The sequence below is a fragment of the Pituophis catenifer genome, unplaced genomic scaffold (assembly GCF_029215685.1).
Source record: "Pituophis catenifer annectens isolate HBS135680 unplaced genomic scaffold, rPitCat1.0.hap2 SCAF_7, whole genome shotgun sequence".
Taxonomy (NCBI): Eukaryota; Metazoa; Chordata; class Lepidosauria; order Squamata; family Colubridae; genus Pituophis; species Pituophis catenifer.
Genome location: NW_027256887.1, coordinates 77,290,639 through 77,316,258, shown reverse-complemented (window position 1 = coordinate 77,316,258; position 25,620 = coordinate 77,290,639). Strand labels below are relative to the sequence as shown.

Here is a 25,620-nt window from a genome sequence, read left to right as displayed (position 1 = left end):
TATTCTGCTTTTCATTTAGGAATTCAAAGCAAAACATATAGTGTTCTCCTTTCCTATCTTCCCTCATCACAACTAACTAGAGAGCTAGGTTGGGTTGAGAGAGAATGAACTAATAGTGAATCGCAATAATTTCCTCCCTATAACAGAGAATCATGGAAAGTCTATACAAATTCAATACATTCCCCTGGATACAACATTTACAGTCATAGCAGTCCCAAATCCCATTGCCTCTCTGCAAGAGTATTTGGTCTACTGCTGTGTGTGGCTGTTTCACAATGGTACTGATAAATCCAAAACCCTTTCTTTCTTGTTGGCATTCATAAGTTGCTATTTCAGTCAGTGGTAGGGATCTTGTCAGATCTCCAAAACTACACTTGCTCAGTGGGAAAGACATATAAATGAGGTACCTGAGGAAACCCAGAGATAAGAAAAAAATGTCAGTCCTTCACCAATAGATGAAACTACCTTAAAATTGGGATTACAGTGGCAGATTATTAATGCACCATTGTATTTCAGATAATATGCTATTACATATGATATGAGCATATTATACTGAATTTAAACCTTAATCTTCTGTTCTGTAGCTCTCAAAATGAATGCAGAATAAACTGAGTTATACCAAATAATTAAAGCTACTCATTACACTTAAACGTCACTCTTCAAAGGGGTCAAAATCAGCTCCAGTATTAATTCTCAGAAGGTCTCCCAACCAAGCAATTTCATATTGTTGAATCTATTTTAGATGTATTTGTAAGACTATATTATATACATCAAAACATTCTCTAGGATGACTAGGATCTCTGAAAGCACATGCTAATTCTTGCCTATAGCATGCCAGACAGTGAGCATTTCCCAGACTGTTGAATTTAAGTGCTATCTATTTATTTTTTCAGACAGCAGAAAACTAAATAAAAACCAGCAAAGTCTGCTTTCTCCACTGTTAGTTCCTATTGTGTCTTCATAACTTCTGTTCTGAGTTGACTCTGGATACTGATGTACAAGGCAGGTTAAATCTTTGGTTAAATCTAGCTAGACTTGCTGTCTTCCTTGCTGCCGAAGGTCACCAGTTGATGGTAAACCATTGAAAAATCATAATAATGTTCTGATTGGTGGACAATTCTGACAGAGGGCTAAATTTGAGTCTGAGTACCCTTACCCACTCTTCCCCTCCCCCCCAAAACCTCTGGAATATTTATCCTGAGATGAGTCTGGGACCTGCTTGGTAAAGCAGCAGGAGCTTTAATCTTTAAAGCCCCACACAATTCAGCTCCTAGGTACCTTCAAGACTACCTTCACACAGAAGTGCTCCATCCTGTATGCTCATTCCTGTTGGATATGCTTTGTATCTGTCATACTTATGAAGTGAAGAAGGATGAAGGCTTTGAAGTACCAATTCTCTTTTGCAGCTCACCTTAAGAACTAGCATCTTCTCAGCAACAGCACTTAGACTTATATACCACTTCACAGCCTTCTCTAAGCCATTTACAGAGTAGGCTATTGCCCCCAACAACCTGGGTCCTCATTTTACCCACCTTGGAAGAATGGAAGGCTGAGTCAACCTTGAGCCTGGTGAGATTTGATCTGCCAAATTGCCGGCAGTCAGCAGAGTAGCCTGCAGTACTGCATTCTAACCACTGCACCATTGCGGCTCTTAAATCTTCTCAGAAGTCTGGTTTGCATTATATTTACTTCATTTTATATAATTCCAGCAAATTATATGCTGCGCAATTAAAAAAAAAACTGTAATGGTTTACTGAAGTAAAATAACGAGCATGAAACAAACAAATAATAATGAACTGCCCAACCCTCAAGCCAAAACTAACAATTGCCTCCTACATCCTTGTATCTTCATGGAACATCCAGAGGTTGGGTGAGTGCCACCAAGGTTGGTGCTGACCTAAACTCAGGTAGAACCATATTCCCAAAAAGAGGGCAGTTACAAAGGAGACATTGCCTGGCCATCATTTCACAAGTTAGGTACTGAACTACTTTAGATGGAACTCTTCTGACTTTGGGAAATTATAACTGCTGGGTTCTTCTTCTTTTTTATTGTACTTCATCTGCAATCATCATGATCCTCTTGACTTCTGTCCTGCCTGCTGACTATTATTATTATTCCACTATAAATGCTTTATTGTTGTGGATTTGATATTTTATATTATGTTAACTATCCCCTTGATTAAAGCAGTATGCAAACTTGAAAATAACTAAATTTACCAGGTAGAGAAGTGCCTGTGTCACACGTGAGATGACCACCTGCAGAAGGCTTTGAAACAGCCACAGCAAAAGCCACCAAAAGACGTGGCTGTCTCAATGGTTTAAGAGTGGGGGCTTCCTTAGCACCAGCACACCTTTTGAAGTGGAAAAAACTCTTAGAAAATTCTGTACAGCCTAATGTTTTGCACCTTGAAATAAAGAGGTTGAACAAGGATTTTTCTAATTAAATGGCTTTCCTCCTGCTTTTCAGGAGCATAATTTTGGCTTTTGTGCCTCTTTAGATAGATGGATAAACAGCATCAAATTATATTTTATAATAGGCATGTTTAATGCTTTGAGAGTAATTGCTTTTTGAAATTTGTAAATATGTTTGGAAGCATTTATAGAGCTGGAGAATTGCTAACATTATTATCTTAGTTTAGGCCTTGTGCGTGCAAGAGTTATACAAGCATGCCTCAAACATCTGTCAAATTAAGTTGTAACTTTAACTCTCTCTAGCTATTCCTCAACTAGATATCTATTTAATTTGGACACATTCTTAGAGCAGAGGTTTGTGTTTTATTGACTGAATAAAAATGAGTAATTATGCTACAGCATGATTCTGCAGCCCAAATTTAGGCTACTTGTATTTGAAATCAAATACAACCTCAACACTCTTCACACCTGCTGCTCCTGAACAAGTCCACTCCTCCTTTCTGCTTATTTTGAATGTTCTTCTCCCAGGCTTCTCCCAAGTTATCTCAAAGAAAAGGGAAGTGTCTTTATACAACCTTACTTCCTATTCTCTGCTCTTGGTATCTTGTATCTTCTAATGACATCTCCATAATGAAGATAGCATTGGAAGATATGGTCACTAATCTTCATGGAGATCTCAAGACAGGGAAAGAGTGACCATCAATACTTCTTTTTCTGTGAGAAAAAGGCATTAAGTAGCTATTAAGAATGTACAAACAGCTGTACTAGTTGTTGTTAGTTGCAAAGTCATGTCCGACCCATTGCGACCCCGTGGACAAGGTTCCTCCATGCCTTCCTGTCCTCTACCATCCTCTGGAGTCCATTTAAGCTCATGCCCACTGCTTCAGTGACTCTATCCAGCCACCTCGTTCTCTGCTGTCCGCTTCTTCTTTTGCCCTCAATCGTTCCCAGCATTAGGCTCTTCTCCAGTGAGTCCTTCCTTCTCATTAGGTGGCCAAAGTATTTGTGTTTCATCTTCAGGATCTGGCCTTCTAAAGAGCAGTTAGGGTTGATCTCCTCTAGGACTGACCTGTTTGTTTGCCTTGCAGTCCAAGGGACTCGCAGGAGTCTTCTCCAGCACCATAGTTCAAAGGCCTCAGTTCTTTGGTGCTTAGCCTTTCTTATGGTACAACTTTCACAGCCATACATTGCAACTGGGAACACCATAGCCTTGACTATACACACTTTTGTTGGCAGGGTGATATCTCTGTACTAGTTAGTTTGGTTATAGCAGCTATACTAGTTATTACAACTGTAATAACAGCTAAACTGGTTATTACAACAATTTTACTTGAGTAAAATGAATTTTTCAATCCACAATCCAGACCATAGAAGAAGGGGAGCAATCATTTTTGAGATTTTTTTTTTAGTGTTTTGAATATTTTGAATAATCAGATTCTTTAGGCAGTAGCTCATTCCTCTTTCTTTCTTTTTTTGTCTTCTGTGTAACTGCAGCGATCATGTTCATATGGATTGTTTCTACATGATCTTGATTTACAACCAGTTGTTTAACGATAGTTTGGAATTATTATACTCTTAGAAAGGGGCTTTCATGTTACATCACCCTCTCCCACCGTCACATAACTGCATGTCATGTGCTTGGCAACTGGTTCACATTTATGAGTAGTTGCAATGTCCCATGTTCATGATTTGAGATGTTTTTTGCTCATTTCTGGCAAAAGGGAGAATTGATTTACAGCTGTGTGATTCATTTAACAACCAGATGATTTACCTAATGATTGCCAAAATGGTCATAAAATCAGGACCAGATACATGGATACCTTGACTTATGACTGTCACAACTTACAATCAAAATTTTGATCCCAATTTCAGTTGTAAGTCAAGGACTACCTATAGTTTCCATTTAGCTAAACTCATTTACCTTCCTTTGGTAGAAATCAATGAACGGCTAGAAAGCAGTTTTAATTCTTTCTCTTTTTTTTTTTTACATTGCTTTCCCTTGGCAAGAAAAAGTGTGGAAAAATTAAGCAAAATGATGACAGCCTGAAGGACCTTCATTACACCACTAATTTTACACAAAATTTGTTGGTTCTTCCTTTTTGATAGCTTCAGGAATAAAAAAGCCATTCACATATTTTAGCAGCTATGAAACTATTCATTAAACTGTAACACAAGGAATTGCTATGATTTTAAGCTTAGTGGCTTAAAATCTTCCTTCCTTACTCATTTCCATTTTTTCTAAGAAAGTGGTAAATCTTTGCTCTGTTTCATCCCAGCACACATTAATAACAGCTGATTTAGAGTTGAGTGAGCATAGATATGAAAAAAATTATCTACAGATTATGGTACAAACATTGTAAACGTTGCCAATGTTACCAGCAATTCCATCACTACTTCAACCACTATTCTTATATTGCACAGTGAGGTTATGGCTACATAATGCCTTCTATTAAACACATAGCTAATATTTTTGTAGTTACGTATTGAATTTCCACCACTTTGAGAAAGAAAAATAGGCAACGTTGCATTCTAACCCTTCTCTCATTGTTGGTTTTTTTTTTAAACAGATAATAAATTCTAGAGGATATAATAACATGATTTGTATTCAAGGAATAAATATCCATATTAGTCAACATTCTAGTTCCTTTTCTTTGCTATTTTTTCTTTTCACAATTGAATTATGTGGCTGCTGAATATTATTTATTTAAGAAAACAGGAGAATAAATATTTACCTTAAATATGCCTTACCTTAAATATTTATCTTATTTAATAAAACAAGGTTTCTAAAATACTATAACAGCATTTGCTTCTCCATTAGCCTGGGTGTAGGAAACTGAAATACAAGGGATTTACAAACCTAATTTAGGTCATGAACATATGACTGCTATGGTCATAAATATGAGGACCAGTTATAAGTCACTTTTCCCAGTGCCGTCATATCTTAGAACAGATGCTAAACAAATGGTTGTAAGTCAAGGACTACCTGTACCTGGCAGGTACTTTTATATCTTCAACAAAACTGAAAAACACAGTGATTTTAATGACTATATTATGGAATTCCCTTTTTAAATGAAAAATTTGCATGATTTCAAAGTAGAGATAATGCATTCTAGCAACTCAATTAAATTTGAGATTGCACAAGCCTTCCCTGTGAAGTATGAACACATTGTAAATCTTCCCATTCTTGAAATGCTCACAAATGAATTTGAACTCAGTTGCCTGAAAGGAAAACCAAAATCATCAACCAATCAACATTCCCTGAGATGTTAGGTCCCCTCCTGTTTATAGTTCATACCGTGTGCATTTGTTCAGTTGACTGAAAAAAACTGTAGTTGTGAGAAAAACATTACTAGCTGCAAAGTCACTTTTTCTCCTCTTTGACTTAATTACTGTCATGTTGTATGCATTATTTCTAATGACATGTAATAGCAAAATAATTTTTCTTGTTTGTATTTTTTTCAAATTCTGCCTTTCGGTTAGAATAGTCATTCTCTATATAGCTGAGAAATTTCTAATCCAGAAGTATTTGTTTTAAAAAACTATATAATGTACCTTTTATGATTAATTCCTAAAGGCTATTGTCATAATGTCATATTATTGCTATATTACACCAATGATTTTATGACAATGATTAATCTCATCAACCCCAAATTTATCCTCACAACTACTGTTTCGAAGATCTAGTCTTTAAAATGTCTTGTGCTGATTAATGACCACAATAAAGCAACCTAACCTAACCGGTGGTGGGTTTCAAATTTTTTTACTACCGGTTCTGTGGGTATGGCTTGGTGGGCGTGGCATGGCTTGGTGGACGTGGTTCGGTGGGCATGGCAGGGGGAAGGATACTGTAAAATCTCCATTTCCTCCCAATTAGCTGGGACTCGGGAGGCAGAGAATAGATGGGGGCGGGGCCAGTCAGAGGTGGTATTTACTGGTTCTCTGAACTATTCAAAATTTCCGCTACTGGTTCTCCAGAACTGGTCAGAACCTGCTGAAACGCACCTCTAAACCTAACCTCTTATTATATAGTAAAGACAAATTTACACAATCCATACTTAGCACACATCAAAAATGTTTATGTAAAATAACTCATGTTACTCTATAAATATTTCCAAAGCTCAGGGCCAGACAACAGCAAAGACCTCTGAAATACACTGCAACAAAGGAGCCTGGATGGAAGCAAAATCAGCCACTCTTTGACTCGGACACAATGAATCAATACAACAAACGTTATTAATGGAGGAATCACAGCTCTCAAAATGCAAGCCATCAATACCCAAGCAAGAAGACAAAATTGTGAAACATTCTGAAAGGAATAACTACTTATTTAATACTCATTTATTTAACATGCTGCTTTGGACTCATCTAAATGTGCCATACAGTACCCTCTGAACTTCTGCCAAAAAGTAGATCACCATACAGATAGAAAGCCAAGGCAGCAATATTTGTTGCCATTTGAAGCACATTCTTCTAAGCATTGCATGGCAAAAGAACGACCATGTCTAATCGTTCCTTTCCTAATCACCTCCAGCAGCATCATGTAGAAGAGCAGAATACGAATTAAAAATATGTTAGCTTCTGGCAACCAGTGGTGGGTTTCAAAAACTTTTACTACCGGTTCTGTGGGTGTGGCTTGGTGGACGTGGCATGGCTTGGTGGGTGTGGCTTGGTGGGCGTGGCATGGCTTGGTGGGTGTGGCTTGGTGGGCGTGGTGGGGGAAGGATACTACAAAATCCCCATTTCCTCCCAATCAGCTGGGACTTGGGAGGCAGAGAATAGATGGGGGTGGGGCCAGTCAGAACTTTTACTACCGGTTCTCTGAACTACTCAAAATTTCCACTATCGGTTCTCTAGAACTGGTTAGAACCTGCTGAAACCCACCTCTGCTGGCAACCAAAGAATATCTCTCATTTTGATACAGGAACAGGTCAGATAACCGATTGAGCCTCCCCACCCCATATTCTGGCTAATTCTTGATATACTGTAAATTTGACAGAATACATTCAAAAATACCTTGAGAAAATCTGCAACAATTCATCTTGGTGGTGATTGGAACAGTGGCATCATTCAAGCAATATTACCTTCCCACCATAGCAAAGCAAGGTTCATAATGTGGAGCTGATATTTTTCTAATAACATGAATTCACAAATTATACAGATGATATTTTGATTCTGATTCTAGAGATATTATTCTCATAATGCACGTAGTATGTTAGATATCTATTTAAGTTCACAGGGCCATTCTGGTACTGTATTTACTTTACTGATAGTATTGCTTTTATATTTGGCCTGAAAATTTTTGGCAAAAGGATGTTTCAGAAATGTTACAAACACGAGCACAAGGCTGAGTCAGCTTGAAGTATTCAAGATAATTATTTCAAAGGGAAAAGGATGAATTGCAGTTCAATAAACCTACAGAGCCCAAAGCACATTTTAAACCACATCTCTAATAAAATGTATATGCCAGTTTTCCTCTGTAATACACAGTGCCAAGCAAAGACGTGGTCTTTTGGAATCAATAGTAATTATATCGACTTCTTCATCTTCCCCATCCTATTTTATAAAGCAATATTTGATTCAGAAGGAAAACAACATATTTCAGCTCATGATGTTTCTCAAAATGCAGAGCACTTTCAGAAATCATCTCCGGCTAGGAGCAAAAAGGAAAACAGGAGAAAGTTTCTTACTGTTTCGGGGCTTCTCCTCATCCATGCCTTCATCCTCATTTTCTGGATCTATATCTTCTGCCTGAGTTATCCAGTCTAGATATCCCTTTAGGTCCTCCTCCAGTTGCTGTTTCTCTCTTAGTTTCTGAAAGTCACCTCGAGCTTTTGCTTTTTCTCTCTCTTTAGAAAACTCCCTGGTGAGAAGGAGGGGATTAAATTAAAAGAACAGAAGAGAGAGAAATAGAAAGAAAAAAAAAAGAGAAAGAGAGAGAAGATAAGAGAATAACTTGAATTGCCCTTAAAATATTAAGTTTCTTGGTATGATAACTCAGCTGCTCATGTTAATTTAAGCACTGTGGTTCCTCAAGATACGGTATGTTGCTAGGGTTTAAAACTGCTAGTGAGCCAGTGGTGGGATTCAGCCAGTTCGCACCCTTCAGGAGAACCTGTTAATTTTCTGAGCAGTTTGGCAAACTGGTTGTTGGAAGAAATCATTAGGGCAGAGAACCAGTTGTTAAATTACTTGAATCCCACCATTGATGTGAGCTCTCTGTGCTGCATCTCAAATTATTTTTGTAACTTGAGATGTAGATATTGTTGTTGTTGTTGTTATTGTTAAAATCTCCTACACCTGGTGCAATATTACATTCAATACATTACTAGGAATATAAGGCAGATATGTCATATCGATTTGCTGTCTCAAGTTCTCTGTCCTATTGTTTGGTTTTTGTTCCATTGTCAGGATTCTAATCATGAGAAATTTTAAAATAGAACATTACAAGATACTTTATTTAATTTTTAGGATCAAAAGCATCTCAGTGAATTAATTAATTAGGAAAGACCTTTGCTAATAAAATAAATAGACCAATTACAAATGTGGAAAAACCATAAGAGTTTGTCTACTAAAGCCCACATTTTTGTACCAAGGAACATTAAAGAAAAGGTGGACCATAAGAAAAACTAGTCAAGATTGGGTGCCTTTTTCTGAGCAGCACTTCATATAAGTAAGGTGAACAGTATTAAAGATTTTTTTTTATTAAGCCAAGAATATTAAATTTAATTTTTTATGTCTGTGGAGTCCAATCTCTTGTAATGTTGCCCTGTATTATCCACTAGAAAATGCAACCTAGGCTGTATTGGCCCTGCAATATTAAACATTATTATTTAAAAATGTCTTTTAATAATAAAAGTTAGAAGATTTATGCTCAACACCAGAAAGAATATTGACATTAGACTTCAGATTCCTTTATTACAATATCAGATCTGCTACCTGGTAGCAATTGTCCTGGCTTTAAGAACTATATTTTACACATCTTGTAATCTTTTAAATTATAGAATCAAAGACTGAACCTGAATATATATATAAATAGTTTGATTTGCTTGGTGTTCCTGCAAGACTGATGGAAATTTACATCCAGCAAAGCAGATATTTGCCATCTACTACATATAGGGTTCTGTATATTTTTTTTTTGCATCAGAGCATTCTACATGGGAAAACCATTATGTTAATATCAAAAGGACATCTTTCTGGAACATCTAATACAGGGTTAAAAATGTTCGAATGATGGTAGTATACTGGGTATCAACCTGTGATCAAAATGCATCTACCCACAATTCTCTTTTATTTGGCATTTTGTGAAGTAATTTCAATTTCCATTCCTTCCTACATCTTTGTGTATCGCACGAGGGCCAAATTGTGTTTAGCTTATATAGTACAGGTTAAAATAAAGCAACATAGAGTATTTGGTTAATTCCTGGTTTGTTTCATCTGCATGTCTTTTGCCAACATCCAAATTTCTAGCCAAGGTATACAACTATTTCGCCAATCTATTTGCAGGAATGTTTCCTAGGAACCAAGGGAGATGTTCTGATGGTTATGCATTGCTGCTTTGTGCTCCGTGTTTCATCTGTTCTGCTTTTGTGTGAATGTCCCCTCTTATCATGGGGATTCTCAGCAGGTACTTTGGGCAGGCATACATATTCTACTTGGAAGAAGCACTCTTGAAGTTACAGTGAGCTCCAAGGATATAAAGTTTTATACTGTAGATCACAACCAGTTCCTTAAAGTGTGCATGAAAACAATCAGAACCAGTAGAGTTGCTACAGTTGTGGTGTTATGCGGCAGTAATGTTTCTGTCTTGGAACCATATGTGCAGTTGCACTGTTTATCAGCTGAAGTTTCAATGGTTTTAAGGGTATTGAATAAACTACATTACAATAATCCAATTAGCAGGTGATAAGGATGTGAACAGAGATTATTTCACAGAAAGCAGAGTGTAAGTAGAGTGAAGACTGAGGATGAGAGAAGAGTTTGGAGAGAAAGCCATTTGACCACAATTTAATCTGGGAATTAATCTATATTTATTTTCAAGTACTATTAAGTACTATTCAAGTACTATTTATCTTGCAATTTCAGGATTTGTAAAAGAGAACAAACACAAAAACAAACCAGGAATAACACAGGATGCCAGGTTTAGCTAAATTAATAAGGCAGGTTTCATAAATCAACTTTAAACCATGGCACCAAATTCTTCTCTTAGCATCTATGTATTCTTGGTATTCCAACATTACTGTTATACCAAACCCTAATTTAGCACTTTTATAGGCCAAATTGATTTTACAATGATCCTCCAGTATTGCTAGTTTTTGGCTGTCAAACTAAGAAAGTACATAATATATTCCAACTGGTAAAATATAAACATGGAATACACAGAATTATCATTTTAATTTACAACATTGAGCCCAAATTCCTTCTCAATGTAGGAATCTAAATTGATGCAAAGATGATGGTCTCGCCTCAGTTTGAATACATTTAATTTCTCTCTAGTGACTAGTTCCACTGTCATGAATGTTGTCACCTGTCAGCCTACAATACTGCATTCTAACTACTGTGCCACCATATAGGGTTTGGCCAAAGACCATTGATATTATCAAAAGAAATGTAGATGCTGAATCAACACTTACAGTATATCCATAACACCACCCCAAAGAATAGAAATATCATTGTAGAAGCAAGGAGAATAAATAACAAAAAACAATTGAAAAACCTTTTTTTCCTTTTTATTGCTTACCCGCTAAGTACACCGAGAACCAAGTTAAGTACAAAAAATGAGCCTATGATGATTAGTGTAACAAAATAGATCCAGGGCCACTCCCTTCCTATGGCATCATTGACCTGGAAGAGTGGAATGATAATTAGTGAGAAAAAGTTATTTCCTGTGCATTGCAAATCTCCAGTTGAAGGGAACCTCAGCCACCAGCACTGAATTTGAATGTTGAGTGAGTCAATTATGAAGACAAGGCGAGATAGGAGCCATCTGTGTAGGAATGCACAAATTTTCTAAGTTCTCCACTCCTGATGGAGGTATTATTATATAGTCCTACTGTAATGTGACTGCCCTTAGACATATTAATGATATGTAAATTTTCATTAAACAGACTCTTTGCTTGGGTTTATGACAAGCTAAGAAGCTTGGTGACATGGAAGGATCCTGATCCTGGAGTCTTGCCCTGCAGCATGAGGAGAAGAAAACACCAAAACTAACAGCTTACCCGCTCAACACACCAAGAACCAGATTAAGAACGAAAAAGGATCCAAAGATGACCAGACTGACAAAGTACACCCAGGGTAACTCATAGCCCATAGCGTCCTGCATCTGGAAAGATGGAAGGTAGTTAGAAGACAGAGACAGAGAGCAGAAATGGTTAGGAAGAGAAGACAGAGGTGTTTACACATCAGGCCCATCTATCTGACTCGGAGAATTGGAAATGTTATAGTTGTTATTTATTTTGAGTTATTTTGGAGATCTAGTGGCTCAAGACATTATGGGAGATCAGAAAGTGAGAGTTCAATCACATTATAGAACTGGAAGCATTCTTATGTACATGTCTTTATTTAAATAAGGAAAAAGAGATGCCTCTTAGCAATAAAAATTCATTTCTGGCAGTTAAAAAAAATAGACAATGACTGATGAATAATGCACCACAAACAAATATTCAGTAGGTTAATATAGCTTAATGTAATACATTAGAAAATAATAATAATAAACAAGAGAACTCTTGATATTGTTTTAATTTTTTTTAAAGTCAGTTTCTTAATGTGGAGTTTAATTGTGGTTTATTGGAGAGCTTTCTTTTGACACAATGATTGCTATTTTTACTGTTAATAATGTCCTTAAGTGAGAACCTTAAATTATGAAAATATTATGTTCAAAACAACTACTCTCTTCACATTAGAGTATATTCTGCACATACATTTTAAAAATTATATGTAATTTTGTCAGGTTTCCTTTTTCCAAATACATTTACATATATTTTAAAAACATTTCCTTTTGGCCTGAAAGGGGCCAATCCAAAACATTTATTAATATCCTCCAATAATTCCTATATGATTTACTAGCTGAATACAATATATAGCATTGAATTTTTAGTAATACTTCACATTAGGTCCAGCATTATGAGGAAATTACAAATCGTAATGGCTTCAGGCGCCACACATATCCAACAAAGCATATCTTTCCGCAGTTTCAACACCCATCTTGGTTGTTAAAAGGAAAGTAAAATTTGACTTTTCTTTGAATTTCTTTTTGGGGTACAAATGTATAATCCTGTCTCTGTTCTATAGAAACATGTGATCAATATGGCAACTGAACCGATTTGTTCCTTCAATTTCCAATAACTCCATGGATTTAAAGACAACACTCTAAGGGGTAGCATCTAAAACTATTATGAACAATGAATACTGATATTCTGTGGAAACGTTTATCTCATTTGGGGTTCCTTTTATAACGGAAACCAAAGAATTGGGAAAATCATAGTAATGTGTAACTGGTAAGTGAATGAAAGGATATCTGCAAGATATGACACAAAGATGGTGGCTGTGAAAGTCCACTCAAAATTACCTATTTTTTATATGGATCTACCTATCACAACCATTTTTTGACTTCAATTGCACTGTCATAGCCACCATCTAGATTTTATTTTATCATACCCTGTGAACATCTCTGAATGAACAAATTTTAGAGGATCTGATAGATAATCTACTGGATTAAATTAAAGACACTAGTATTCCTTTTCCTTTTTTTAAACATATAGGCCCCGTGGATCTTTAAGGGTCTTTAACTAGGTTGTCCTGCTGGATAGCAGACACATAAAACAACTTTTCCTCTAGCTAATGTTGCATCAAACATGGCCCTAAGATGCCTTAGCGCATAGTCATGCAATATTACCCCCCATCAGATAGATCAGAATGGAATATCAACTCAACATGAAAACTATAATGTATTGAGATGAGCTACAAATTATCTTGCAAGTCTTTTATAGGAAAGAAAAGCACTATCAGAAAGAGGTTTTAGCAAGTCATTCCTGGGATGGAGCAGGGATGAGCAAATGATAGCTTTACAGCCAAAGTAGCTATGTGATATGTATCCATCACATAAGCCAATTTTGAATCTGGTGCATATTTCTGTTGCTAGAGAAAAATTATGACCACCAATGTGCACTAAGCAGAAAAAGTACAGCGAAAACAATATCAGCATACTTTCCATTCTTCTTAACATAAGCTGGAAGTTTCAAAAGCAGAGGAAGTTTTACCATTCTGCTACGTCCATGCTTCACAGGCACTCCCTGTGAACAAATACTTTTTAATAATATAGAAAACCACTAGAGTGTAATCAACCAAAATCAACGGTTAGAGTACAGAGTGCCTATAATAAATCTTATCCTTATAAACTTGTTTTCTGTCTTTAGTCACAGAACACATACATTTTGTGCCTTCGGCTAATATATCCATAAATTCAGTATTTTTAAAAATGGCCAGGAATGTTACATTATTTACCAACCAACAGAATCATAAGGTGAGATACATAGTTGTGGATTTTGCTTACTGACAATGCCAATCTCACTGGACTGTCTTTAATGGAATTGGTTGAAGCAAATGTTAAGTTTGGGATGGATTTCATTATTTTCATTTGCACAAATTGCATTCTTGTTTGTACTACACTATTACTATTGGGTATGAGATTTTGATCTGGCATTTGTGAACTTGAGGTTCATATCATCTACTGTTGTTTCCTTTTAAAAGCACAGGGAAAATCCACTTACAGCATTTTTTTAAAAAGGAACACAGGAAAAGAGATCACAATGCAACCACTTGTTAAAGTCAATTTTGGAATGCCGGTGGGGAAAGGGTGGAGATGGGGAAAGAGATAGATGGATAACCTGGAGCGGAAAATCTCACATTCTGGGCACTGCAATCGAGGCCTTTGCCCACATATACAGCAATTTCATGAGAAGATAGCCGCGAAGGAGAGAAAAAGGTATTTCCTGCTGACCTTAATGAATGGCCAGGAAACCAAGTTGTCTATTAGGGGACTATGAAAAGCAACAAAAATGTTTTCCTCTGGCAGTAAAACCACTTTTTTTTTGTTTGTAGAGTTATCAGAAAATTAAAGATGAATCAGAGTCACTGCCATAGTAGCAGAAAAAACAGGAAGTCGCTTTTGCTGTTCCACAAAAATAATTACCCATAAGAACAGGTTGATCTCAGATACTTTTCAAATGGTTTTCTTTGCTTCACATGTATGCTTCTATACATACTAACAGGAGAGCCAGTTTGATGTAGTGGTTAAGGTATCAGGCTAGAAATTGGGAGACTGTGAGTACTAGTCCTGTCTTAGGCATGAAGACTACTAGATGACATTGGGCCAATCACTCCCACTCATCCCTAGAAAGGAGACAATCAAAACCACTTTAGAAATCTCTCCAAGAACGCTGCAGGGACTAATTCAGTCCATCATTAGGAGTCAATAGTGACTTGAAGGCATAAAAACAAACAAACCTATTAAGAATCTCCACAAGGAATCCTCCATCTCTCTGAAGCTCTAGGTGGGAACTCTAGTGATTTACAGAGCTCTCACTCTCTCTTCAGTTTCTAAAGACTGATTCAACATTTCTGGGAAACTAGGGTGCCTATTAAATACCTCTACAGGGTGATCAGGCAGTTTGTGTTGCTATCCAGACGATCATTTGAAGAAAACCAATCACAGATTAAAATCTAAGTAGAAACTCATGATTAATTGTCTGTGGGGATATCACGAGCTTAATTAACCACAAACCATATAATCTCCCTGAAATTTCATAGACAGAATTGAATTTGCTGAGATCCCATTGTTCATAAAATGGGACAAAGCCACCATTTTTCTGATGATGAAACTGCAGAAGTAGAATCAAATGCCACAGATTCTTGTGGGGATTTTTTTTTTATGTTGGAAGAGATCATCCAGATAAGGATTAAGAAAGACAATGACAGACAATTGCAAAAATCCTGAGGGTGCCAGGATCTCTTGTAATCACCTCCAATATATGTAAGCACTGTACAAGTGTGAAAAGACAGGGCCTTGACTGTCCAATTGGACTAAAAAACACTACTCAGATTTGCCACCAGACTGTCACTTGTAAAAAGATGAATATCTAGCAAACGAGCATTTAGTAGCTTTCGTATGCTTTTCAAAGGAGAACAAGTGAGTCAGAGAGTGAGAAGCAGAACATTGGAAACGCAAATGGAAGCAAGCAATAGAGCATGAAGGACTCTGTGACATTTCCCCTTTCTGTGATGTTGTCTTCATTTGTTGTATTTTGTTGGGTTTTAGCATCATCAAATGGAAAGTTTTCCACTCCACTGAGGATCTCTTGCAAAAGCCCAATCATGCTATCATCTTCACTAAAAGCTGCTGCACATTTTTCAGTATTGATCTGCTGTTGAAGCAGACAGTAAACTTCAAGCATACTAACATACCTCCAGGAGCTGAGTAAGAACTCTCTGAAGGATTCTGGAACACTGCTTCTTGATAAAATTTACCAAAATGCATCAGATTTAATACACAGAGACAATCCAATTTGCATTCACTGGATGTATGGCAGGTCTTCTTAATATTCTACTTTCTTATAATTTAAATTATTTTAATCACAAGAGGAAGCACTTCCAAAAGCAGAAGCAGACTAAAGAAAAAAAATATACTGTTTAAGCATCACAAACATACATTGTTAGTTCCACCCAAATAAATACTTTTTACCCATTTCTCACAGACAGATTGCCAGTTACAACCTAAAATATAGTAAAAATTTGCATGGCAGCATGTCAAGTATTGCAACAGATAATGGGGATGCCAGCAAGTTTTAATATATAACCTAAATGTTTTATGACACTGTTCTTAGGTATTGCATTGTTATCTGGACATTTTGTTTTTTGTTAAGCTGGTGACCTTTGGCTTTAATAAAAAAAAATCACCCGTTCATATAATGGGTGGATATTTTCTGCTATAATCTACAATTGTATCTTGTGAAAGACAAGATAGGGGCAGCACCTTGCTGTTGATCTTGCCATTGGCAATCAAATTGGATTATGTGGACTTTCTTTGTGGCTGAAATTTATCTACATTTCATACATCTGTTTGAAGATTCAAATATTTTGCCTTTTCAGTCTAACCAAGAGTAGTATGAAGTGTTGAAAATCAGAAGTTTGTTTCTTTAAGGGATGTTTTGGATGGTTGTGTGACACCACATTAAATCTATAAAAATGCAGCCATTTTGTTCTAGTTTGCAGAATTAGATTCCCCCCAAAAAAGATTTAAATTCCATTAATAAAGAATTCTGTTTCCTAGAGCCGAGGGGCCATAATCAATCTAAAGAAAAATTTAAGCTCTTATGTCAACATCATTTGAATTTGTCTGCCAAATTGGATGGCTATTTCCACAACACAAAAAACACTGTACTCCATCTTAAGACCCTAGTGGTATATTCTAGCTCCAATTAATATCATTATCCTTACAATTCCAGATCTAAACATATTTATATAGGTACAAGCTATAGCAACCATATTGGGATATTTCAAGATGGAAATAGAGACAATTTCTGAGTTGTAACTTTCAAGATAAATATGCTTGAGAGCCAGTTTAGTCTAGTTATTTATTAAGGCACCAGGCTAGAAATTGGGAAATTTGAGTTCTTAGGCAGGAAGCAGATGAGTGACTTTGGGCCAGTCATCCCCTCTCAGCCCTAATAAAGCGGCAATGGCAAACCGCTTATGAAATCCTGCTAAAAAAACCTATAATGACTAGTCCATGGAGATCACCAGGATTCAACAATGTGATTCAAAGGCCCAAATTAATAAATAAATATCCTTGGAATTAGGGTGAATACAAAACTAAAAAGAGCCTGCCTTGCAGTTAAAGTTACCCAAGGCAGAAATGAATTACAGTTCAAGCTATGAAAGAAAATGAATGAGATTTTGCTTATAAAGTAGATAACAACATCAGAGATTAAACTCCTTTTTTTTTTTTTTTTGCAAGACTTGCTTTAATTGTTTAGGCCTTTCCTTGGTTCCTTCATTATATGGTAGTTTAACCTTTGCAGGATAACAGTCATTAGCAGGATAACAGTCATTACAAGAACAATGAGCAACTCAGTGCAATTAAATGCTATCCATTAAAGGGGAAGATGCTACTTTGCATAATATATTTCAAACCAATGACACCCACTGCTTGAATTCATATGGAAAGACATGGGCATGGTTTTTTTTTAAATAATAACCAGCATTGGGATGCTATATATGTACTTATAATAATAATAATTGTCAATTTATCACCTTATGCATAAATTGCAAAGCCAATTTATCTAGATAGATTAACCTAGGTAGAGATGGTCTGACATTCTCCTTTAAGGACAACAAATTAAAAACAAAAAGTCAGCTTGTCAGCAAGATAATTTGGCACCCTGCCAGCTGCCAGCAATAGCTACAGGAGAATTAGAGGGGAGCTATATTTTCAGTCACTACAACTACTTTTCAAAGTGAAACAAGGCGAGAAAGGGAAAACCCTAGTAAAATTGCAGAGAATTAACCAAAGAATGTTCAGCTGATCCATGGATTAACAATGGTTCCTGATGGGCAGAAATCCTGAACAAAGCATTATATCAGAGGTATTCAGTTCCATAGCTATCAGATCTGAAAATATCTATCAAAAACACAGTTTTACTATCAGAGCAGCCGTCCCCAACCTTGGTGGCTCGGTTCAGGGGGGGAGAGGGGAACTTGGCTGCACGAGCGGTGTGCTGGGGCACATACGTGCAAGTGTCCACCAGCCCGCCACTCACGTAAATTGAGCTGCGCGTGCCAGAGGTGGGTTTCAGCAAGTTCTAACCAGTTCTGGAGAAATTTCGGTAGCAGAAATTTTGAATAGTTCGGAGAACCGGTAAATACTACCTCTGACCGCCCCCATCTATTCTCTGCCTCCCAAGTCCCAGCTGATCAGGCGGAAATGGGGATTTTTCAGTAACCTTCCCCTGGATTGGGGAGGGAATGGGGATTTTGCAGTAACCTTCCCCTGGAGTGGGGTGGGAATGGATATTTTACAGTATCCTTCCCCTGCCATGCCCACCAAGCCATGCCTACCAAGCCGTGCCATGTCCACCAAGCCATGCCCACAGAACCGGTAGTAAAAATTTTTGAAACCCACCACTGGTGCGTGCATGCTGCAGCCAGCCACTCGTGCAGCCAAATTCCGAATATGCCACAGCACGGTAGTGGGCCGCAGCCCAGGGGTTGGGGACCTGTTTTAGAGGATGCATTTAGCAATTTGCCAAGCAGAGGGGAACAGGTACTCGCATCAACCTTTTTATCTCCAACAAGAGTGAATTTTCAACATCAACATTTGAAAGCCTTCCCTATAAGACTAATGATTCCCTCTTTCCCTGCCACTAAAATGCATACCCACAAGACAGTTTTGTAAAAGCAAATTAACACATTTCAATGATTTTTTTGAAGGAAGTTGAAATTTGAAAATTTTGACGTGGGTTATGTACCAAAGGTGGCCGATTCTTTTAAAGGGCTCCCTTTGGCCTTGAAAATTGTCCAAAGGATCAATAGGACATACATAAACGTTTCCATCCATCCTACTATGCTTGCACTACATTTTATACATTTTCTAGAAGTAAAGTTAAGATCATTTTTTCATTTTTCCTGGAATATTGGACAATAGATCTGTCCTTTATAGTTTAAACTCTTTTCTTTGTCTTCTGTCATTTGGATTGTGAGATTGAGTGTGTGTGTGTGCATGTGTGTTTGTGTGAATGACTAATCCAATGTCATCATTATCTGTTTCTTATTAAACATGATGAGTCATGCATCCTGTAAATAATAACTACTTGAATATAAAATAATGTCTTTCATTGTTGCCAATATTAACAAAAATGCACAGATGTATTTGTACACCACCATAAAACAAAGGCTATTTATTTATCCCATATTGCTCTGTGGAAGGCTGGGTCTGCTTATCATGGAGAAAGAAAGATCCGTAGTGCCTTTTCTTTTCAAATGACCCCACTACTGACTCTGGAGCAACCACAGCTTGGTAGAGAACACGAAGAGAGATTTTCTTCTTCATCTGGAGCTGCAGGCTCAAGGCATTGTTCTTTTGCTTTGAAAGCCAAGGAGCATGGGAAGTTTTCCTACTGAGCTGAAGAGCTAAAAGCTGAGCAGTCAGGAGGCAGGAAAAGGGCAGCTCAGCAGATCTTACCTGCAGCTGCAACAACTAAAGCCACAGAGGAAAGAAGGATGGTGAGACCAGGAAGTAGCTCAACAACACTGGAGCATTAAACCCATGTGATCCGTCAACAGCAGATCTCCCTGGATCAGCCTCTGATGATCGCGTGGCTCAGCTGGGCATGGGGGGGCAGGGATTTCTGGGAGTTGAAGTCCCCATATCTTCAAGTTCCCAAGGTTGAGAAACACTGCACTAAACGAATTGTAAGTGGAGGACTACCTGTATGCAAGAGCCTTCTCCATATCCACAGCTCAAACAAGTCAATTTTCTTCCTGTTTTAGTTTAGTTTTAGTTTAATGCGATTAAACTAAAACTTTGCTTGTTTAAAGTCCAGCTTTCACAATTCTAGGTAGCTATAGGGAACACTATAAGCAGATTAACCAACATTTGGTGGCAAGGCTGATGTCCATACTTTTCCAATATATTATTCTTCACAAATAACCTTGTTGTATTATAAAATGTGATATTCAGAGATTCATATTGTTGCTTCAACTGAATTGTGTTATCAGTTTTCTTAGAATTAGATTTTCTTATCAGCTGTGTTAATTTCCTACTATTCTAATGTTTATACATTTGACCTGGAGGCTCAGAAAAATCTTCAAAATGAATTTGCTTATGTTATATTTGCCTAGTAGGTTATCTTAGCTGGAAGTATAATAATTTTTAATATAAAAGATTACTTCCTTCTCTGCATCATCTCTTCAGAAAAGTGCTATCCATAAGACTCAAAGGTTATTTACACAGAAAGCTTGATTATTCCTTCCTTACCTGTTAATGCAAATTACTATGTTTGTGTCTAGGCTGCTTATCAATTTTGGTTACTTAAAACGCTTTTCATCTTCTTAAGAGTTTAAGAATCCATTCCAAAAATATAAAATATAGCTACATGCAAAAAATGATTGTTTAGGATTCTGAATCTCCAAATATGATTAAAAATCCAGGAATATTTACTTTCTACATGGTTGCTAATTAAGATGGAGATTTGCTGGCTTTTCTATAATGCTGCTTTATCCCTCCAGTCCCAGGTTTTCATTTCCCAAAACTGAAAATACTACTATGCAAAAGCACAAATGTGTATATTATTCAGTGATTTACATAACCAATTTGAATATTTGACAATAACAATAATAAACAGTAAAATAAGCTTTCACGTTTTCATCCTACTTAGTGATGATATTTTCAAACTTTAAGATATAACATAAAAGCTAGGCCATCTAGTAATTACCCAAGCACATTACAAGTACTGGCAGTCCTCGACTTACAACCACAACTGGGACCAAAATTTCCATTGGTTGTTAAGTGAAATGTGTCCAATTTTATGACTTTTTTTTGCCATGGTTGTTAAGTGAATCACTGCAGTCCTTAAGCAAATCTGGCTTCCCCCATTGACTTTACTAATTAGAAGCTGTCTGGGAAGGTTGTAAGTGTGATCAGATTTATCATCGTAAATACATGCCAGTTACCAAACTGATGAACTTTGATTATGTGATCATGGGGATGTTTGGTTGGGAGGATTACCTTACTTATGATTAGTTCTCATACTTATGACCCAGTGGTGGGTTGCCTGTTGTGGCCCGTCAGCGGCCTGTAGAGTTAGTAGCTGATTCTGACAGCGAGGAGGCTGGTGTGGTACCAGCAGCCTGTGCAGCTGGCACTCGAGTCAGACAATGAGGAGGCTGGAGAAGATGTGGTGCCAGAGGTGGGGATGCAGCCAGGGCTTTCAGAACCTCCAGAAGCTCCCATAAGTGAAGAGGAAGAAGAGGAGGAGCCTTTTCTCGATGCACGAGCGCACAGAGCTGTTAAAAGGCAGGAGTGGCTCCTCAGGAGGAGGTCTCCTTGAGAGTAAGGCTTGGGGCTAATTGGCCACTCCCCTAGCCTATTTAAGGAAGAACTACGACTGATGCAATTTGCAGGAAACAACTTCGTTCATATTCCTTCGCGTCTTGATTCCAGAAACGTTTGGTTCGGCTCGTTTCTCTTTTATCAGTTTTCCTGCAAATTGCTTCTGGGCATTCTGCCAACCACAGTAAGATTACAGTTATCTGAAATACTTTGCCTCAGAATTGAGTTATTATTCTTTGGATTCTTGTCAGCTGTTAATGAAGTTAAATTAACAGCCCTTGTTCAGAAAAGACTGATTTAAACTGTACTTGTCTTCGAACAACTACTAAGAAAGCTCATTTGTAGTCCTTAATTAGTAAATTAAGGTTTGTACGGACTTTGTGTGTGCTGCATTCTTTGGAGTCCGTAGCTGAGGCAGAACAGTTGCCCCCAGTTCGGACCGGTTCATAAGAACCGGTAGTAAAACCAGCGGGAGGTGTCGCAATCCCATTGCGAACTGGTAGTAAAGGTTCTTTACTCACTCCTGTTATAACTGTTGCAGTGTCCCTGCAATCACATCATTATGATTTGGGTGCTTGGCAACTGGCATGTATTTATGATGGTTGCAGCATCCATAGCTCATGTGGTCACCTTTGGCGACCTTCCCAGTTGGCTTTCAACAATGATGAATTCAATAGGGGGAGGTAGATTTACTTCACAACCACGAGTCACTCAAAGGTGGCAAAAAAGGTGGTAAAATAGGATGTGGTCACAAGATGACTCACTTAACAACCGCATCACCTAGCAATAGAAGCTTGGGTCCCAACTGTGATCATAAGTGAAGGACTAGTTGTAGTATATTCACTTCAAAATAGAACACGCGGATCCAGAAGTTAGAAGGAAGGTTCCAGGTTCCTTTTATCGCAGTGGCCCCCAACCTTTTGGGCACCAGGAACTGGTTCCGTGGAGAGAGGTTTTTTCCCACAGACTGGAGGGGGTGTGGTTTCACATGCTGCCTGCATCCCGCGGATGGGGCTTCGCTTGTTTGCCTGGCCTGGTTTCAGGCATGCAGCGGACCAGTGCCAGTCCATGGATTGGGGGTTGGGGAGCCCTGTTTCATTGTATAAGAAATAATTCTATATTTTCAGCATATGCGTTTCTTTACAAGGTTCAAAATAGAGTTATATCATTTTTGAACAGCATAATGTACAACTCCCAAAGTATGTTGCTGTCCTAACATCAGTATTATTTGGTCTTACTGTTCTTGCCTTCTTGCTGATAAAATCCTGAACAGTAAATCTTAATTCAAGAATACTTTGGGGGTATAGGGTGAACATGATAGATAGTATATTTATGTTGGCTACAGCTTGGATTAAGTTGGCTTGACTCCCAGTGACTGTACTGACATGTCCATGTTGGTTTCTTGGCAATCATATAGTAGCAGTTTGTCATTTGTTCTCAGCAAGGGAATGTCTTTTAAGTTTCAGAAACTTGCAACACTTTTTTTCTCATTTCTCTTAGTAAAAGTTCATCATTGTATAGAATATATTGTCTTATATAGATCGCTGCACACTGTACATTGTGGGCAGTGGTGGGATTCAAATAATTTAACACCTGGTTCTTTGCCCTAATGACCGGCTGGGTGGGCGTGGCCATAGTGGGCATGGCCAGGGGGTGTGACAGGCAGCACTTGGCCTCCTACATCCCGCTGGAAGCAAAAACGGGCCGTGGAGGCGCGCCACCCCCGTGCCCCCTTTTGGGCCTAGTAGGCCTCCCTGCAGCCTCCTGGGAACTAAAACGGGGCGTGTGGGGACTTCTGCAAGGGGAGGGGAGGGGAGGGGTGGGGCCAGCCAGCAATTTAACAACTGGTTCGGCTGAAGTGGTGCGAACCGGTTGAATCCCACCACTGATTGTGGGGCAAGAGACAAAAATGAAAACTCATCTGGATATGCAAAATTCCCATTTTGAATTCTATTGTGGCTCTCTACATTTCCAATATTGGATCACAAACACAGTACTGACAATGCCTCTTCTTATTTATAAGCCCTGATATTTTTCCAACAGATGTATTTTAATCATATTTTATTCAGAGTTGACTGAAGCATCAAGGGAGACTACAATGTGTCCATGTTGGTTTTAAGCAAGAGAATTCTAATGGGTTTTTGCATTTAGCTACTTTTTGTTTCAAATTCAAATTCCCTCCTACATTATTCAATATATAGATGAAAATAGTAGACACATAAAGTTATGGGCATACTTGGGGAGCATCCCTTAGATATTGGAATACTATTACTATGTCACACCTAGTCCTTCTTTTAATTAAACTAGACATATCCAATTCCTGCAACTGGTATTCATAAGTTTTAGCCTCCATTTATTTATTAGCCATACACAAATATATGTATGGCTAATAAGAATAAACATGCTTCCCTGAATTATTTGTCTCTGTGTAATCCAGTTGAGGAAAAAGTCTCCCAAGGTGTGAACCTGGAAATCATTCCCATCACCTGCCAAATACTCCTCTTAATGGGAGAAACTGAAAATTAAATATGCACTCAACAGAGCTATGACCTCCTGGGGATTCCCCTGGATAGTGTTTTTCAACCTTGGCAACTCTTAAGATGTGTGGAGTTCAACTTTCAAAATTCCCCAGGTAGCAAGCTGGTTAAGGAATTCTGGGCAATCAAGTCTACATATCTTAGAACTGCTGACACTGAGAAACACTGCTCTGGGGTACGGTTGGAAAAAAAAAAGTCAAGATGGAAGCCACGAAGGTGTGATTGAAATTCTGCCTCCTTTTATGTGGGTCTTCTTTGATCACAGCTTGCAGACCTCTCCCGCATAACCTCTCAGCATCTCCATTGAATTGTGATCTCACCGTACGCCATGGTTTGCTGTCTTTTGAATAAATATCTACTATTGCCATCAACACTCCATCTTCCATATTGGCACCCAACTTATTTTCAAGTAAGAGTGAAAGGATCAGGCGGGAAAAGAATTGGAAAGGAGTAAAATAATATAGCGTATAGTAAAGAGAAAGAGAAGAATATTGAAGACATCCTTCCCGCCGCAGGACACTGGATAGGAATTTCTTTTTTGTTGTTAAGTCAAGTCACAGAAATGTCTTGTTTTGTTATAACTGTAATGAAACCATGGTTTAAATTAAGTGAACACGCCTGGAATAAGCAGGAAATACCATGCTCCTCAGGAAGTTCACTGCAATCGTCCTTCTCATTTGGGGAAAACCAATTTCCTTTTATTTCCCCGCAGGAGCAGCAAACCATGGTTTATGATTCTGGTGTGTAAGGGAAAAGCATAAATGACATTTTCTGAAATATATCCCTTATATAATACCCAAGCAGGGTATTAACAGTTAGGCTGAAAAAAGCACCTTCTTTTCCAATTAACTTCTAGAACACATTTGTTCAGTATTCACCAATAAGTAATCCATTACATTTAATTCCCTTTGAAGAAGATACAATATACTATATGTTTTTGGGGAAAAGCTCATGTTGAATAATTTTGACTATGTTTTAAAAAAACTGTAGTCCCGCTAGGCACTTGGAAATCTAAACAAAATAAAACAAAATGATTTTTGTAGATGAACAATTCTGCCACCCCCCCCCCAAAATTGGCACACAATTGTCTTAGCCTCGTGACTCATTACTAGCATAAAAGTTGGGCACCCAAGACATTCATTTCTTTCTAACAGAGATGGGTGGAATTCATCAGAGCTGATTGTATGCATTTTTTTTCTTTCCTTGACTTATATATTTTACAACCATGCAAAATTTGCTGTGATTTCTTTTCTTTTTCTTTTTCTTTTAAACAAGCCCATCTCAAACAAAGCACCGATTCTTTCTTATTAAATACATGGGGAGGTAGCATGCAGCGAGCTGTGTTGTGCAAAGCAGACAATCTCTTTGCGTGTGAAGACTGTGCTAATTCAAGCCTGTGTACTCTTAAGGATAAAGAAGTGAGAAAGCATAAACACAGCTGGCAAAAATTGTGGGGTGATGTTTCTGCGTATAACTTTTTTTTTTTAAAGTGGGGGGACCGTGTGTCAGTATCACTGCATTCCTGGCTGCATCTTGCTCTGTAGGTTTCAACAGGCTGCAGAGGGA

The 25,620-nt window shown here is 37.8% G+C and overlaps 1 protein-coding gene across 1 annotated transcript in view; it reads right to left on the bottom strand.

Moving 5' to 3' along the window:
- The window catches only part of CACNA1C (calcium voltage-gated channel subunit alpha1 C), a 476,362-nt gene that overhangs the window by 159,071 nt on the left and 291,671 nt on the right, over positions 1-25,620 (bottom strand). The window contains 2 exon segments of the mRNA XM_070946686.1: positions 8,100-8,272; positions 11,631-11,734. Coding sequence (XP_070802787.1) covers positions 8,100-8,272; positions 11,631-11,734 — 277 coding nt within the window.